This window comes from Perognathus longimembris, chromosome 7 (genome assembly GCF_023159225.1).
Source record: "Perognathus longimembris pacificus isolate PPM17 chromosome 7, ASM2315922v1, whole genome shotgun sequence".
Classification (NCBI taxonomy): Eukaryota; Metazoa; Chordata; class Mammalia; order Rodentia; family Heteromyidae; genus Perognathus; species Perognathus longimembris.
This window is the reverse complement of record NC_063167.1, coordinates 30,434,951-30,453,835: the sequence shown is the minus strand read 5'-3', so window position 1 is coordinate 30,453,835 and position 18,885 is coordinate 30,434,951. Positions and strand designations below refer to the sequence as shown.

Genomic DNA, 18,885 nt, shown 5'->3' with positions numbered 1-18,885 from the left:
GGTAGAGGGAATGTAGGCTTTCTATAGCTGCTGGGATGCTATATCCTGTCCCAGAGTGATTCTCATTACATCATGGTAAAGCAAGGAACTTACCATGGCCAAATAATCTGAGATCCTGAAAATCAATGCCAAAGAGGGCTGGGATCTGAAACTTAACTCCTGTTTAGGCCTAAGTCTTGGGATTGCACCATGTCCCCCACACAAGGTCACCTTTTCCCCAATACTTCAGTACCTTCAACATACTCCATCACCATGCACAAGTGACGTTTAGTCTCAAAGGAGCAGAACATGCTGACCACAAAGGGGTTCTCAGCGAAAGTCAGTATGTCACGCTCCACAAAGGCCTGCTGAATCTGGTTTCGTAGGATCAGGTTCTGTTTGTTGATCTTCTTCATGGCAAAGCGCTGCCGAGTAGACTTGTGGCGCACCAGGAATACAGCCCTGGGAAATATAGCCCAGACTAGTCCCCCATAGATTCTCAGCACCTGTGCTGTGCTTTTCCATCACCCACCTACCTCCTCATACCTTTGAAGTCACCTTGTAAGTCCACAGAACAAGGGTACAGAGGGATATATACATTAAAGAGAGGATCTAGGCCCCCTGGCTCACACAAGTCTTAAATTTTCTGACTGAAAATTTCTTGAGGATCCAGTTCAGTGCTTTCAGAACTCAGAGAGCTGAAGAATACTACCAAGAGGGGTAAGAATCTTGCCTTGGAAAAAGAACAATGTTCAGATGTCATAAGAAACTGAACTGTTGCTTCTCCAGGAGACTTTAGAGAGGGATAGGGTCTATGCTGAGGTATCTGCTGCCTAGGATTGGGCAGTAGATCTACTCCCAGAAGAAAGAAACCAAATGCTGACTCAGCTCCAGTCCTGGCTACACTCTGACCCGCCTTTACCCATAGGCGCCATTGCTGATGAGCTTTATGGTTTCAAAGTCCTCTTCAGAGGGTGTCTTTTTAGATGTTAGGGATGCTCCACGGCCCTAAAAGATAAGGGAAAAGGAAGGAAACAGGCTTGCTTCTCAAGAGTTCATATGCTTAGTGAAGCAGTGGTCCTAGCAACTAGCTCAGCTCTCAGTCTTGCTACAGCTCCCCTTCTTTCCCGTTCTTTCATGAATCATATGACTCCAGTGTCTGCAGTCACTAATTCCCCCATCTCTACTTCAGACATATTTTTTTTTGGTGTGTGTGTGGTGTGCAGGTCTTGGGGTTTGAACTCATGGCCTGGGTGCCGTCCCTGAGATTTTTAGCTCAAGGCTAGCACTGTACCACTTTGAGCCACAGCTCCATTTCTTTTCAGCTTTTTGGTGGTTAACTGGAGATAAGAATCTCATGGACTTTCCTACCCAGGCTGGCTACGAACCTCAGTCCTCAGATCTCAGTCTCCTGAGTAGCTATGATTATAGGCATGAGCCACTGGTGCCAGCGCCAGCATCCAGATGTGGGTTTTTTTTTTTTCTTCCCCTTCTTTATTGTCAAAGTTAAGTACCAGATGTATTCTTAAAGTGAACTCAGAGCCTTTGCTTCACAGGTATCAGGCTCCAGGACAGGGGCAGGAACTCGAGACTTTTACCTCAACCGAATCATCTGTCTCTGGAGTGTCTGGGCTGTCATAACTGCTCAGCTGGGCCATTTCTAGAAAATGCCAAGGACACAAGAAAAAAGTATGTGCAGCAATGTAAAGCATATCAGCATTAGTCTCAGGCCATGCAATAGGTACACGCGTGATAGGCGTTCTTTCTGAATCAGCCTGGGATGCAAATCTAGTTCTGTGGCTCTATTCTCAGTGTAGTCACAGATCAGGAAATAAGCCAAATGTTACAATACCACTTCTATAAGTCCAGGCTTAGCACAGTCTAGCTTTCTTAAATTTGGGACACTTTCTGGACAACAGGGCCTAAGGCAAGGCTACCAGTATTGATCTGCTGCTCAATACTGCTTTACTGGATGGGGTGGGTATGCAGAGATATAGAAACAGGACAACTATAGACCAGGAAGCCCATGGTTCAGGCTATGGCTCAGCAAGAAGCCCAGAAGAATGGAGATAATCTCTGAAGCACTAAGGGGACCATCAGGAGAGGCAAATATGTAAAGGAGGTGACCATTTTTGAAATGTGATTATAGTCCTTTGTTGTTGACTTCATTTGAACTGAATCTCTAAATCAAACTCAACTGGGCCCAAGATAACCCCAAAGGGGAGCCCCTGTTGCCAAGTTCTGTCCACGTGCAGATGAGATCTCTTCTTTGCAGCTACCAGGCAGTATGCTCACCTTCTAGGGGATCCCTTGTGAGGCCCAGCTGGCTGATGATGTAGCGGGGAATGTCACATTTAATTCCATGTCCCTCTTTGGCATGGCCCTCAGCTGCTTCTAAAAGGTGGTAGAATTCTTCAGGGTCAAACTCCTGTACCAGAGAGAGGTAATGAGTGGTGAGAGATGTAAGTGAAAGCTGCTGGTCTCTGGTTTTATAGCATATAGCAGATGCAGGAATGAAGAAGACTTGTCCTTGTGAAAGAGCACCTCAACCCAACACATAAAAACATAATTTAGGAATTAAAAAAATAGGGACAGAGCTGTTTTTTTTGCCAGTCCTGGGGCTTGAACTCAGGGCCTGGGCACTGTCCCTGAGCTTCTTTTTGCTCAAAGCTAGCACTCTACCACTTGAGCCATAGTGCCACTTCTGGCTTTTCTTCATATGTAGTGCTAAGGAACTAAACTCAGGGCTTCATATATGTGAAGCAAGCATTCTACCACTAGGCCATATTCCCAGCCAACAGAGCTGTTTTACAGGTCATCTCTGGTGACATCCTAAGTCTATGCTTAGGATGCAACAAGGACAAGGGCTTTTGGTTTCAAGTGAGCCTAGCCTATTCACCGGGCCCCAAGTCTTTCTTCAACCAGATGCAAGTGTCAGATGTGTTCAGGTAATCAGTCCAGACCAGTCCTAGCATACACTCAGTCCAGTTCCCAAGAGTTTCAGTTCACAGCCCTAGAGCTGTGTGTATACCTTTAAATATTTACTGACCACCTTCTGTATGCAAGGGCCTGGGGCTCTACTGCTGGCAGAACACAGTCCTTAACTACACAAAATAATGAGCGTCTCACTTATCTGGGCTGCACACAGCAAACAACTTCTATTTGTTAAATTATGTTTAAATAGTTTTATGAGTTTCAATGCAGCAAATCAGATAAGTACAATGCATTTTGTACTTTGTGACTTCAGTGCAGAAATCAAGGCCCAAAGGGATGCATTGACCTGTGAGATATGAGAGGAAGAAATGGAAAATGAGTGCACAAACCTGGCTCCAAGCCCCTGCTTTGAACCACAGTCTTTATGTTCTTGAGGAAGAGATACATCTCTAGTCTCTGCTTTGTCCCTGGCTCTTAGACCTCTGGTCCCAATTGTGGAGAACAATACTACTACCTATGCAGATATTATAAGCCAGACCTTAAAGTCCTTTTGTTTTTTCTCTCAGTTCCCATCTGGTCAGAATGTTTACCTCAAAAATACCTTCACAGCCAGGCGACAGTGGTTCATGCCTATAATCCTCACTCTTCAAGAAGCTGAGATCTGAGGATCACAGTTTGAAGCCAGTCTTGCCAGGCAAGCTAGCAAAGTCAAAGAGAGACTTATCTCCAACTAAACATCAAAAAGCCAGAAGTGGAGCTGTGGCTTAAAGGGTAGAATGCTAGCCTTGAGCAAAGAGCTTGGGGAGGGGAGGGAATTGGGAAAGAGGGAAGGAAGGTGGGAGAAAAAACGAGGGAGGAAGTAACAAGTTTGACAAGAAATGTACTCACTGCCTTTGTAACTGTGACTCCTCTGTATATCACCTTGACAATAAAATTTTAAAAAATTTAAGCAAAAACTTAAAAAAAAATCTCAGGAACAGCACCAAGACCCTGAGTTCAAGTCTTAGGACTAGCACCAAAAGCAAGCAAACAAAAAGTACCTCCACAATTATCTTTGCCATTCCATTTCACAGACATGGCTTTAGGTATCTCTGTGCTGATTTCTCTAGTTTATTTGCCATCCATGTAGAGACCAAAGTAATCTTTCTTAGAACTAAATCTCATGGAGTATTTATTCAGAAATAAGTAGAAACCACATACTAACACATGCAACATACATAAACCACAAAAAAAAACCCACTATGCTGAGTGAAAACTCAAGAGCATTACCAGATGGTTTCAGTACATGAAACTGTACAAAAGCAAATGTATTAATGGTAAAAATCAAAACAAAATAGGTAGGTGATTCCTGGGGGAAGAACTGACTACAGAGACCTTTTAAAGGAACTTTTAAGGATATAGAAACATTTTAAAACTTCAACTATAGAAGTGAATACATAAATATATATTTGGTAAAATTAAATGAACTATTGTATGTTTCAAAGGAATGTATTTTTTTCTTTTTTCTGCCAGTACTAGGGCTTGTACCCAGGGGCACTGTCCCTGAGTATTTTCATTCAAGCCTAACACAGCTCCACTTCAGGCTTCTTGCTGGTTACTTGGAGATAAAAGTCTCACAGACACTCCTGTTTTGGCTGGCTTTGAACCAAGATCCTCAGATCTCAGCCTCTTGAGTACCTAGAATTATAAAAATTTATAAGCATGAGCCATTAGTGCCCAGCTATATGTGAATTATTCTAAATAAAGGAGATTAAGAAAGGAGTATACTTGGGCTGGGAATATGGCCTAGTGGCAAGAGCACTTGCCTCGTATACATGAAGCCCTACGTTCAATTCCCCAGTACCACATATATAGAAAATGGCCAGAAGTGGTGCTGTGGCTCAAGTGGCAGAGTGCTAGCCTTGAGCAAAAAGAAGCCAGGGACAGTACTCAGGCCCTGAGTCCAAGGCCCAGGACTGGCAAAAAAAAAGAAAGGAGTATACTTGGGCTGGGAATATGTGACTTAGTGGTAAGAGTGCTTGCCTAGCATGCATGAAGTCCTGGGTTCAATTCCTCAGTACCACATAAACAGAAAAGGCCAGAAGTGGCGCTGTGGCTTAAGTGGTATAGTGCTACCCTTGAGCAAAAGAAGCTCAGGGACAGTGCCCAGGCCCTGAGTTCAAGCCCCAGGATTGGAAAAAAAAAAAAAGGAAAAAGAACAAAAAGAGTATACCTAACCATGTCACATTCTAGCCTAGAATGTGACAGAAGATCCAACTGGTCTAAGTGTGTATGTGTGCACATGCAGGCCTTAGGGCTTCAACTCAGGGCCTGAAAGTTATCACTGAGCTTTGTTACTCAAAGCTAGTGCTCTACCACTTGAGCCACAGCTCCATTTCTGGCTTTTTTTAATGGTTAATTGGAGGCAAGATTCTCATGGACTTGCCTGCCTGAGCTGGATTTGAATCATGATCCTCAGATCTCAGTCTCCTGAGTAATTAGGATTACAGACATGAGCCACAGATATCTGGCCCCTGGCCTAAGTCTTAATGCAAATTTCGGAGATGAGAATCCAATCTTTCATGATCTTACATACTATGTCTTCCAGCTTCATCCATTGCCACTTCTACTTTATTTGCTTAAATTAGTTATACGAAGGAGTGTTAAAACTTCCACATGTTTAGGAAATAGCACTGTGGCTCAAAGTGGTAGAGGGCTAGCCTTGAGTGGAAGAGCTCAAGGACAGTGCCCTGGCCCTGAGTTCAAGCCCCACAAAAAACAGAAAAAAAATTTCCATATGTTTAGAATATATCTCAATCAATCTCATCCCTCTTTCCCTCCCTCTTCCTCCCTTCCCCAAGCAATTTCATCTTTTGTTTAGTTTTTTTGCCAGTCCTGGGGCTTGAACTCAGGGCCTCAGCACTGTCCCTGGTTTCTTTTTGCTCAAGGCTAGCACTCTACCACTTGAGCCTCAGCGCCACTTCCGGCCTTTTCTCTATATGTGGTGCTGAGGAACTTCTGAACCCAGGGCTTCATGTATATGAGCCAAGCACTTTACCACTAGGCCATATTCCCAGCCCTCCCCAAGCAATTTCACTAGGTTTCATTCTATTTTCATCAATGCAATGCATCGATGGACAGGTGTATAGACCATCTTCTTTTATCTTTTTCCTTTCTTAATCCTTAGTCTAAACTCCTCCTACTAGCAGAGCCTGTTTCACTTTCGGTACCACTTCTTTAGATACAATCTGGGGTAACATTGATCAAGATGCATTGTATTCATAAATTGCTTTGTTATATGTCACCTCTTTTGTATAACTACTTGAAGATTTTTTTAAAAAGAAAGAAAACCTGTGTTGGGGAGTGGCACTGTGGCTCAAGTGGCAGAATGCTTTCCTGAGCAAAAGCTCAGGGGCAGCACCCAGGCCCCAGGATAAGTAAAATAAATAAATAAATAAATAAATAAATAAATAAATAAATAAATAAAACCTGTGTTCCACTGAGTGCTCTAGTTCCATGCCCCTTACCTGGCAAACTTTTATTCATCCTTGAGGTCACTGAATAAGCCTCATGCTCCCCACTCCCTACCACCACCTCCCAGGCCTTTCATTGCATTTTCATTCCAAAGAGGATTAAAATCATTCCCTTCACCAGGTTCCCATCCCATTGTAACCAGTACAGCTAACTGTGACTCCTGTAATATAGTAATTGCCATTTACACATATACATACCTTACACTTGCAAACACCACAGGAGATATGTTGAAATAAGTGACTTTGCTTTACTCATACGTATACCTCTAATGTCTAAGATGAAGTAGGTATTCAGTAACATACCTGAATGGTTAAATGAAGTACTCGACTTATACAAACTAAACTGGCCTATGTTAACCTGATGCTCTTGATTCCAAAGTCCCCACTGATCTAGGACTGGCTCAGCATGTTAGACTAATTATCTATCTACCTACCTACCTACAGTTTTTTGCAAATCATATTTAAATATGGAGCTCAGCAACAAAAATGGAAATGGTGAGGTCCTTTTTTTTGTTGTTGTTGTTGTTGTTGTTGGCAGCAAGATACTTCCCCTGATGCTATCATTCGCTACCTCCCCATCCAACCTTCCCAGAGTTCACTCACCAGGCATTCCAGGAGACGAGCTGGGCGGGCAATGACAATCATCAGCTTTCTTACCAGCTGTATTACAAAGGCTACTTCAGAGCTCTCTGAGCGCTCATGAGCCTACAGAGAACACAAAGGTTGCTTAAACAATTTGATTTTAGACAAAGCAGATAGTGGAAAAGCTAAGTTCAGTTTGGGAGTTGAACAATTTAGGGACTTATACAGATGCTCTATTGGTATCTACTATTACGCCCCCTCCTCCTCCTTGCTGCCCAGGAGCCTCTCTCTTTTTTTTCCTGAAACCCACTCAGGCTTCCAGGAGTCACCATTATTTTGTATGGCTGCACCTTCCTTCCCACTCTAATAACCCACCAGTTTGAACTGCTTTCCTAAGAATTTTTAGGTGGACAGAAAGACAAATATTAGCTGGGCACTGGTGGCTCACACCTGTAATCTTAGCTACTCAGGAGGCTGAGATTTTTGAGTGTCAAGGTTCAAAGCCAGCCTAGGCAAGAAAGTCTGTGGACTCTTATCTTCAATTAACCACCAGAAAACTGGAAGTAGTGCTGTGGCTCAATTTGGCAGCGCATTAGACTTGCATGAAAAATTTCAGAGCTAGCACATAGGCCGAGTTCAAGCCCCATGACCAACACCAACAACAAAGGGAGGGCTGGAGGGAAGGAGGAAGGGAGGGAGGGAAAGACAAATATTAATATAGTATAGAAAACTATATAAGCTATACTTGGGTGAGACAGGATGGTCACAGCTACCCTAAAGACAGAGAAAAAGAAACTAGAGAAAAACAGAGATGATAAAAGGAGACCTAGTTACTTCCCGAAACTTTGTTTCTGGTTGCTAGTTCTGCACTCTTAAGAAAGACCTGGTACATTCCCATCTTCAATTCTCTAAGATCTACTCTCTTTATTCTTGTAATTATTTACCTTTTATTGATAAAAGTACTCTATGTTAGATTTCTATTACTTAAAATCAAAGAACATAAACCAAGACCAGGAAGTCAAAGTGGAGGAATACAGTTAAGTGGCTGATTTACTGATCAGGAGCTTAGGAGAACAGCTAGTGTGGGGTCCTCAGTGTATGGCCAAGAGCAGGACCTAGGAGTAGAGGGCTCACCAGCACACGGGAAAAAGAAAGATTTGACAGTACCCTGTGAAACATCAGCATTCAAGAGATAGGCAGAGAAGGAACCTGTGAAGGGGCAGCAAGACTAGAGACAACAGTGAGTTGACAACTAGGAAAACAGAGATTCAAGAGGCAAAGCAAGGGGCTGGGGATATGGCCTAGTGGCAAGAGTGCTTGCCTCTTATACATGAGGCCCTGGGTTCAATTCCCCAGCACCACATATATAGAAAATGGCCAGAAGTGGCGCTGTGGCTCAAGTGGTAGAGTGCTAGCCTTGAGCAAAAAGAAGCCAGGGACAGTGCTCAGGCCCTGAGTCCAAGCCCCAGGACTGCCCCCCCCCCCAAAAAAAAAACAAAAAAACAAGAGGCAAAGCAAGATGAAGATTTTCAGAGGCCACAGGATTTGGCAACTGGACATTTAGTTCCTTAGTGACTTTGACCTCAACAATATTAGTGGAATTGAAGGGAAACTACAAGAGTATGGAATAGGTTATGAGGAAAGAAAAATAGCAAATGAGGACTTTAAAATTTTTATATTAGTTACCCCATGAGCCTGGGAAGTTGGTGAAATCTTGCTTATTCTCAAAAGAGCAAAACATCAACTCTGGGAGGTCTTAAGTTCCTCTCTTTCCCCCAAAACAAACATATATATGCACAATAACAAGCTGTTTTCCTAGCTGTTTTCTTGTAGCACCTGGACTAGCTACTGATTTTATGACTTATCTGTCTCTAAAGCTACTGTAGGGCCTCATGGGTAAAGAGTCTATGGCTCTTTTTAATTTTCTCACATGTTAAGTGGCAAAGTGCCTCTTGTATAGTATAATCAGAAGTCATAAAAAGTAAATGTTGGGCTGGGAATATGGCCTAATGGCAAGAGCACTTGCCTCCTACACATGAAGCTCTAGGTTCGATTCACCAGCACCACATATATGGAAAACGGCCAGAAGGGGCGCTGTGGCTCAGATGGCAGAGTGCTAGCCTTGAGCAAGAAGAAGCCAGGGACGGTGCTCAGGCCCTGAGTCCAAGGCCCAGGACTGGCCAAAAAAAAAAAAAAAAGTAAATGTTTACTCTGAGTTTGAACTGGATGAGGTGAGGCTCTAGAGTTCAGATTCTAGCCCTGCTAATAAGGAAATGACTTTAGTTGTTGCATCTTTATTTTTAATGTTAATATTATTTTATGCCAGTACTGTATACTGAAGTCAGGGCCTAGGTATTGTGTCTTAGCTCTTTTGTTCAAGGCTGGTACTCTACCACTTCAACCACAGCTCTATTTTCAGCTTTTTGATGGTTACGCTTTTTGGGACTAGGAATGTGGCTTAGTGGTAGAGTGCTTGTCTAGCAGGCATGAAGCCCTGGGTTCGCTTCCTCCATACCACACAAACAGAAAAAGCCATCAGTGGCACTGTGGTTCAAGTGGTACAGTGCTGGCCTTGAGCAAAAAGAAGGCAGGGATAGTGCTCAGACTCTGAGCTCAAGTCCCAGGACTACAAAAAGAAAAAAAAAGACTCAAGACTTTTCTGCCTAGGTTGGCTCCAAATATCCTCAGATCTTAGCTGTCAGAGTAGCTAGAATACAGATATAAGCCCCCAGTACCTGGTGAAACTGAGTAGCTTTGACAGAGATGTCTGGGGAAATAGGAACATCCCCTCTCCCCAGATGGTATTAATTATATAACCTGGGCAACTGTGATCTAAATGGAAAGTCACCAAACAACCTGATCTGAGAGGCCTATAGCAAAGTGAGATCAGAATATGAGGTAATGGTTAAGAACTCAGAATATGTTTTGGCCTGGATTACTTCACCTTTAGCCTTCCAGAGATTATTCACACACTGGGAAGGACCACATCTCTAAAAATGAATTAAGAAAACTACTCAGCATGTCAATGGAGCTGGATAAACCTAGAGGTAAGCTCTGATCCTGCTTCCTCTGAGTTAAGGACAAACAATGGGAAGGCTCTATTTAAGCCAATTATTTCTGGTAGATGAGAGTCTACCACATCTACTGAGGCTACTTTTTCCCTTTGGTAACAAGTCAAATACTTAAGAATGTTATCTATGTTGGTACTTCAGACAGAGTAATATAGCTTTGGATTAGGAAAAGAACTCAGAGAACCAAGTTTTTCTGATACCAAGCAGACTACTCCTAGGGATACAGAAGACCGGGAAGGGATCTAAGTTCATCGGCACCACATTTGAAAGTGGATCCCGAACACTGGCGAGACTCATTCCTGATGCAGGCCTGAGACTACCACGTAAAAATTCTGGCACCAAGGACACTCACATCTTGCAAAAGCTTCTCCAAATTCTCTTGAAGTTCATAGAAGTAGTGTGATGTAATAAGGCCACTCCGAGATTTATCCAGGCAGTCTCGGGCCATCTCAATCACTTGATGATGAATGAAGCTCAGGGCTCCATCTGCCAAGGGCAACACACTATCTGGTGTATTGGAAGAAATGAATTCTGCTAGTCGCTCTTCCATTTGCGCAGTGGCCTGTGAATAAAAGCAAGAAAAGTTGACACTTCAAGTCTCAGTTTGCTATAGCTAAGCCTGATAGACTTAGCAAATAGCCTGAAATATGGGCTCATTCTGTACTGTGCATCTGGGAAATCTGATAATGGAAAATATGAAGAGATCACATTCAAATCACAATGCCCAGAACTGTATTCAAGGGTGTCTCTTGCCTGACTTTCCCTGTGTTCCATAACTCCTTGAATCACAAACTCTTTTATTCTGAGGACATGATGGTTTGCTGTGTTCCTTTACCATGTGTTATTTCAGTCTTCTGTTTAAGCTGCTCCATAAGTGTGGTCTTCTCACCCTTCCAGCTCTTCCTTGGAAGATCCTGTTACAATTCCTTTTCATCTCCCTCAAACATCACCTTTTTCACTCCCTAACAAGCCAGTTCTGTTGTGCTTCCAGTGGCCTCCCTACTGCATATACTAAGTGTACAGAAATGGCTGGTTTCCAAGCCTTTTTCTGTCCTAGGAAGTTATACAAATCAGACTTTTATCACCGCAGAGTTCTCTTACTTAAACCTATAGATTTGCTTACCAGAGGTTCTACTGAACACAGCTAAACAAGCTCTCAACATTTACTAAAGGTATGAATTTCCTTGGCTGGGATAGGAGACTGTGAATGGGAACATGACTAGATTCCTAGCAAGGCAGGGAAGGCACCTAGAGCAGTACACCAAATACACATCAGTGAACAAGTTTTTAGCTGCCTTTCCAGTGGTCTGACCTTTTCTCTTTGCTACTAGATGATGAATTCTGGTACCTTGTAATAAACTTATACATGCACATACACACAGGGAAAGGGAGAATAGGAGTTGTAGGTGGGAGGATCTAGGTCCAAGACTGGCCTAGGGAAAAACAAGCCAAGACAAAAAGACCTTATCCAAAAGCAAAAAAGGGCTAGAAGTGTGGCTCAGGTGGTAGAGCACCTGCCTAGCAAGAACAAACCTTAAGTTAAAAAACAGGAAGGGGGAGGGGGGAGGGGCTGGGAATATGGCCTAGTGGCAAGAGTGCTCGCCACCTATAAATGAAGCCCTGGGTTCGATTCCCCAGCACCACATATATAGAAAACGGCCAGAAGTGGCGCTGTGGCTCAAGTGGCAGAGTGCTAGCCTTGAGCAAAAAGAAGCAAGGGACAGTGCTCAGGCCCTGAGTTCAAGGCCCAGGAGTGGCAAAAAAACAAAAACAAAAACAAAACAGGAGGAGGTTGAGCATCTTAGGCTCCCTTAGGCTCCTGTAGTCATGGACATTGGTCCACTGGTCTATATCAAGATGGTGCTGGCTTCTTTCTTTCTTCAGGAACAAGGCCTGTCCTCACAAGTTCAGGTCAGAATGCACAGTATGTGGCACTTAATCAGAATGCAAATGCAAAGCAAGACCCAGGAAGTTTATAGCAGAAGTATATATACTATTTCTCAGCTATGTTAGGTAGCAATCCACTTTTCCACTTCAGCATTTTCCTGTTTGGAAATGCAAATACATATGTTAGTAAGCAACTCCTGAGACATATTTGTCTCTCTCCCTACTGTCCAATCTAGCCTCTTCATGCCAGCTCAGCATACCTCTGACTGTGCACTCTCTGGAGGCATTTTTATTTGTACCAAATAAAGGTATGCTCTGTGATCTGAGGGCAAATTCTGCCATGGGGGAAACCTACAGACATGGATTCTGATGTTCACAGTGACGAGATGGGATGCCACTACAAAGTCACCTCTCCCTCTGGGGAGTGGAGAAACAGAGGCTTTACAAACTCATAGGCCCTGTAGCTGCTTCTGCTTCCAGCTTCTCCTGCAATTTGGAAAGTCCTCTTCCTCCTCCTCTGGGTGCCTTTCTGTGCTTCCTTTTTGGTTACCTCTTGAGGCAGCATTTTACACCCCCACTCCAGTCTTCCAACTGGGCTACATGAACAGCCATTTTCACACCATTTCCTTTAAAATAGATGCTTACCTTGGGGAATCTTTCTTTGTACACATGATTCATCATTATTATTTCACTGTCAAATGAAACTGGGGACCGTCCAGGACTGAATAAGAAAGAAATAATTGTGTCAGTCTGGTGCTATGAAACTACTATCAGAAAGGTAGCTTCACCACTGTCTTCAGTACCCCATATACTCTGGCCTTCATGAGAGCTAAAGTTCTAGGGCCTTCCTTATTCTGAGATTCCCCCAGAATGCCTTGTTCGTTTCAAAATGTGGCCATCTAGAGCTATCTTCCTGTAAGGAGCCTAGTCACTGTCACAGTCTGAAAAGGCTGAGAAAGGAGAGCCAATTGTGGCTTTCCTAGGATGATCACCACTGATATAGGACTCTGTTCTTATAGCTTTGCCCAGTGGGTATATATCACCATGGTGGTATATATCACCATGTTGTAGGAAAACAATCAAACAACCCTCCAATAGCCAAAGAAACACTATACACCCATTTATTTTTCTAAACAAGCTATAGCCAAGGGGGCTCACCTGGTTCTTGTGAAAGAACCAGGAAAGGAATAGTATGTTTAGGCCTTAATTTATTATCCTCCTTTGGAACTTGAATCTCTCCTTCTAGCCAAAGGTTTTATCTCCTTAAACATTTCAAATTTTAGCCAGGTGCTGTGGCTCACGCCTGTAATCCTAGCTACTCAGGAGGCTGAGATCTGAGGAGCGTGGTTCAAAACCATCAGGGGCAGAAAGTCCCCATGAGACTTATCTCCAATTAATCACTCAAACACCAGAAGTGACACTGTGGCTCAAGTGGCAGAACACTAGCCTTGATCCCAAAGAGGCTCAGGACAGTGCCCAGGCCCTGAGTTCAACCTCCACAACCAACAAAAAACCAAAACAACATTTCAAAATTTGAGCCACACAGTTGAATGGATATTTGGGTTCTGCCACACGTGGCATCAACTAGGCTAGGTTTACAATTGTTTCCTCTCTGCCTTTCTTTAGGAATGGTCTCTGTTTCATCCAAGGACTTCCTCAAGCATTACTACAGACCTCTCAATTTCAACTTGCCTAAAAGCTGCTTTTTTTTTCTTCTTGTTTTTTGATTTGGTGCTCATGGGGCTTGAACTCTGGGCCCAGGTACTGTCCCTGCGCTCTTCAGCTCAAGGCTAGTGCTCTACCACTTTGAGCCACAGTGCCTCTTCCACCTTTCTGGTGGTTAATTGGAGATAAGAGTCTCATGGACTTTCCTGCCCGGGCTGGCTTTGAACCGCAATCCTTACATCTCAGCCTCCTGAGTAGCTAGGATTACAGGCATAAGCCACCAGCACCTGGCTAAAAGCTACTCTTTATATGAGTTTCTGAAACCAAAAATATTCAGGTGTTTCTCTGTGAGAAAGGCACTAGGATCTATATTCATTATTGTATTCTTGATCCTTTGCACTTCAGCTTCTGTCATTATCTTCATCAATCTATCACTAAATCAGTCTTCCTGTCCTGGCCCAGCTCACTCTGTCATTATCTGATCAACATTATCTCAGGGGATTCTTCGTGGGAGACACTAATGTCCCAGAATCCTGCCCTTCACATTAGCCAATGAATTACTTCCCAGGAACTCTGGAAAGCTAAATTCAGTCATTAAAGCCATGCTCATTTTCATCTCTATCATTTTCCTTAGACTGAAATGTTGACATGGATTTACCAGCTAATGTCAAAGAGAAAGAACATTTAATCAAAGGAATCTGGCTAGCCATATTAGCGGCAGAGTACATTGCAGACCATGGGTTTGATTTTCAGCCCCCAACTGAAAAAATAAACAAGAACTCAGAGAAATTCACAGATGAATCAACTATTAAGACTTGTTTGGTTTGATGAAGGTGGGCCCAGGTGGTTCAAAGAAATGAGATGAATCCAGGTTTTTAATTCTGCTTTTCCCATTCCACACTTTTTTTTTTAAAGTTAGCATTAATTAGCTGCACAAGCAGGTTTCATTTTGATATAACCCATATATGCAAACAAATGTTCCTTAATTAGATTTACTCTTTGTGTTAATTCTGTTTTGGAATTGGACTTCTTTTCCAAGTCATCTACCTGAGACTTATTCAGCTGGTTTAACTCAAGTGCCCTGGATGCACAGTTGCACAGCTAGGTAACCATAGAGCTGATAGCATCACTGCTTTCTTTAACTGAATGGAATTGAAAGGAAAGAGAGAGATCACTTGATAGCATCAGCAGATAGTTGTTGGGATGATGAGATGATTGGGATGATGAGATGAACTGAACCTAAAGCCAAAAAGAGCTTAAGCACCACTGTAGTTGACTTGCTCAAGTTGGTCAATGTGCTTATTATTAGCCCAACTATTCGCAAACTATGGTCTGCAGATCAGATCTGAATAGACACCTTTTCTTGTGTGTGTGTGTGAAGATTCTAAATTACCTGTAGATACTTTTATACTATGATGGCAAGAGTTAAACATGTGACAGATGAATGGCATGAAAAGCCTAAGGTATTGATCATCTTGGCCCTTTATAGAATACATGTACTGACCCCTGTACTGTGCAAACAAGCTGAAGCCCAAAGGTACTGGGACAGTGGATAAAAGCATCACTCACCTGAGGCTGCGAGAGCGGGGCCGCATGGCTGGGGACTGCCGTCCCTCCTCATCTGGCACACTCTCTGTGCTGAAGTGTTTTGTCAGAAAGTGCAGCTCATCAGCTGTGGGCTGGAAAGGCAACTGATGTAGCTTTTCTTGTGAGGAACATGATGACTAGAGGGAAAAACATTAATACCAGCATTAAAGACAGGTACAAAGGCATTCAGGCATGGAAAAGACAATGTGCTCATATATTTCCTGGTTAACATAAACCCAAAGTAGGCCTTCTTTCCCAGCTCCCTCTAGTCTGAACTATCCATGATCTTGTTCACTGAAAGCTCTCACAGCCCTCAGCCCTGAGGAAGCCAAGACACAAAGTCCACAAGTGGGAGCTGAACCCACACCTTCATGAGATCTAAGAACTGCAAAACACCTAGTTGGTGCCTCAGGTGGCAAACAGCAGATATTTCTGCCTGGACCTTTTGTCTTCAATAATGCTTCTAACTCACTGGAATGGTGAGGTAATTAATTAATTAATGTTTTCTGGCTTGGAAAACATTCCAGATATTATCACATGCAACCAGCAACTCCCTGTTTTCTCTTTTACCACTTGAGAGTACCAACTACCCCAGGGACCACTCAGCAATGTTTCCTTTTGGGTATAAAGCTAGAGAGCTGGCTTTGCTGAGATTAAGACGGCTGTAACTAGATGCTAGGGCTGCCATGTGGCAAGAAAATTCAGCAGAGAAGAAAATTACTTTTCACTCTAGAGCACAATTTAGACTTGATCTATAAACAATCATGAATTTTAAATATGGCTCAATACCTGAGAATTTCTGACAAGAGCCCACTACTCATAGAAGGACTTTTGAGGGAGCAAGCACCACTGCAGGAATCTGCAGCTGCATCTGCAGCTGTGGTAACCCAAATGGCTCCAGGAACAGGGAACAACCCCCTTTCCTGTTAAGATAGACAGCAGGCAAAACAAACAAACAAACAAAAAACCCACTTGTTTGGGGCTGGAAATGTGGCCCAGTGGCAGAGTGCTTGCCTAGCATGCATGAAGCCCTGGGTTCAATTCCTCAGCACCACATATACAGAAAGTCTGGGAATAGCACTGTTGCTCAAGTGGTAGAGTGTTAGCCTTGAGCAACAAGAAGCTAGGAACAGTGCTCAGGCAAAGTTCAAGCCCCAGGACTGGCCAAAAAAACAAAAACCAACCAAACCAAAATAACCCCACTTGTTTGAATAAGGGACTATGGGAAAAAGGGTTTTTATCTGGAAAAGACATTAAAATTTGCTACCAAAGACCAATGAGACCTTTGGATTGATTTAAAAGCAGTATCTATGTCAAAGGAGAAAATGGTACTATTTTTCCTTGTTTGGGATTCATGTCTATAGACAAACTAAGCAGGAATGGCTGACTGAAAGAGTGGTGGAAGAAATGGGGACAGGGTCATTAAGTTTATGGCCTGAAAATTCTAAAACAACAATGTGGCTGGCTTTTCACAGGAAAAGTTTGCTGCCCCTGCCATCCTGGCTTTAATAAAATGTTGCTTAGAGGAAGATTTCCTTTAGGGCCAAATGTGCATAGCAGCAATTAGCACATTTGTTGTGTTTCAGGTTAAACCATCTCTGAAAGAAATATAAATTTTAGAGATAGGCCCAGCCTTTTATTGACACACATCAAATGTAGACAGACACCAAATAACAATCATTCTCTTCCTTTTTGAAGGAAGGTTAAAAAGTGAGGGTCTACCAGGTCTTTGGGATGAGAGGGATGATTTTCTGTTCTAGAAATAGAGTTGATGGGAGGGGGGAAGGAAAGGAACCTGCTTGGTCCCATGCTTGGTTTTACAGGCAGAGGGAAAGTCTATCCTCAAGTCCTCCAACTTCATTAGGAAGATTGATTCCAAGGGGGATTTCTGGTTAATTATTCTGAAGGTTACTTATAGATCTGGCTGAAGGACCACTAACCCTATTACTCACTTAGCCCATCACTGAGTTTGGAGAAAAAGTCTCCAGAGAACCATTTTGCAGTCTGAATGGAAAGCAATAATCCATAAGAAGTACTTCCTTGGGGTGAAGGACAAATGGCCAGAGTTGGCTACTTACTGAGACAGTGGAGCTAGGAGTGTTGGTTCCATAGCCTGAAGAAGGCAAAGAAGCCAAAGACCAGCGTCGTCCATCAGTCCTATGAAGAAAAAGAAATTCAGGCGTTTCTCCAGGTTCCTACCCTGCCTGTCTGCATCCATCAGCATCTGTTTTGCAGGTGATTCTTTGGAGGTTTCTCTTTGTCTCTCTCTCTCTCTCTCTCTTTCCAATCCGGAGGCTTGGACACAACGCCTGAGCACTGTCTCTGGCTTCTTTATTTTTTTTAAATTTAATTAATTTATTAATTGAACACAAATTTTTTGGACAGGGTGTTGTGCAAAAAGGGTACAGTTACATAGTTAGGGAAGTGTGTACATTTCTTGTGATATCTTACGCCCTGTTTTTCTTTCCCTTCTCTAGGTCAGGTAGACATATATACAATATACAATGTATCAAGAACATATACAGTAGCCACGTGGCCGCACCCAAGAAAATTCGCCTAGGGCTTTAAATGCAATGTCGATATTAGACAATATGTCGACAGTAGTCTTATATGAACATACATACATAGATTTTGAGCTACTGTATTCCACTGTGAGGTCAATTTTTGACCTTTATGTGTTGAGTAATTGTTTGGTTTTAGTTACATACTGTTGGGTCGCTTCTGGCTTCTTTATTTTTGCTCAAGACTAGCACTCTACCACTTGAGCCACAGCACTACTTCTGGCTTTTTCCATATATGTGGTGCTGAGGAATTGGCTTCATGTATGCGAGGCAAGCACTCTACCACTAGGCCATATTCCCAGCCCCTCTCTTTGTCTCTTAACAGTAGTGCTCCATCCAGATGCGCTCTAATGTCTCTTCTACCTGGGGCCTCTTGCTGTGTGATTTCCACTGCAGAGACAGACCTCACTGACTACAGAGTCCATTACTTTGAATAAGAACCAAGTTATATAATATTGTAGTTCTAGAATAAATATTTCAATACTTCCAACTTTTTTACTTTCAGAGAAGCAATGACAGGGCTCTTAGCTATAGGCATCAGTACAAAAGCAGAACTTCCACTGAAATGCAGCTGTTTCCTTTGGTGTTTTTTGTGTGTGTGGGAGGGGGTGTCTTATTATGTTGTCTAAGATGGCCTTGAAGTTTTGAGTTCAAGTGAGTTCCTGTCTTAGTCTCCTAAGTGCTAGAATTACAGGTGCGTACCTCCACGCCCAGCCTTTTAGTTCATTTTTGTTACTGGAACTAGGGCTTGAACTCCTGCTCAGTTTTTGCTGTTTTGTTTTCGCTCAAGTTTGTTACTCTACTACTTGAACCATGCCTCCATTTACAGCATTTTACTGGTTAATTAGAGATAAGAGTCTCAGATTTGTCTGGCAGGCTTTGAACCAGGATACTTAGTTCGATCTTAGCCTCTGGGGTAACTAGGATTACAAGTGTGAGCCACCAGTTTCTGGCTTATTTCCTTTCTGAAGGCTCTGTGTGAATGGCTCTTTGCTCTTCCTCAGGCTGCTGGGTTCACAATCTCAAAGAAGTAAACCACCATCTGGGTCTAGACTGAACATCAATTGATGGCAAATAATTAAAGATTGCCTAGAGCCCATTAGGATC

The 18,885-nt window shown here is 42.9% G+C and overlaps 1 protein-coding gene across 4 annotated transcripts in view; it reads right to left on the bottom strand.

The window, feature by feature from the left end:
- The window catches only part of Mast2 (microtubule associated serine/threonine kinase 2), a 126,380-nt gene that overhangs the window by 10,763 nt on the left and 96,732 nt on the right, over positions 1-18,885 (bottom strand). For all 4 annotated transcript variants that reach the window (XM_048351206.1, XM_048351208.1, XM_048351207.1 and 1 more), the window contains 9 exons: positions 17,296-17,374; positions 15,200-15,354; positions 12,611-12,686; positions 10,431-10,640; positions 7,029-7,130; positions 2,275-2,407; positions 1,578-1,639; positions 902-987; positions 233-441 (listed from right to left, as the gene is read on the bottom strand). In XM_048351206.1, the coding sequence (XP_048207163.1) occupies positions 233-441; positions 902-987; positions 1,578-1,639; positions 2,275-2,407; positions 7,029-7,130; positions 10,431-10,640; positions 12,611-12,686; positions 15,200-15,354; positions 17,296-17,374 (1,112 nt within the window). The remainder of the gene's footprint in view (positions 1-232; positions 442-901; positions 988-1,577; positions 1,640-2,274; positions 2,408-7,028; positions 7,131-10,430; positions 10,641-12,610; positions 12,687-15,199; positions 15,355-17,295; positions 17,375-18,885) is intronic.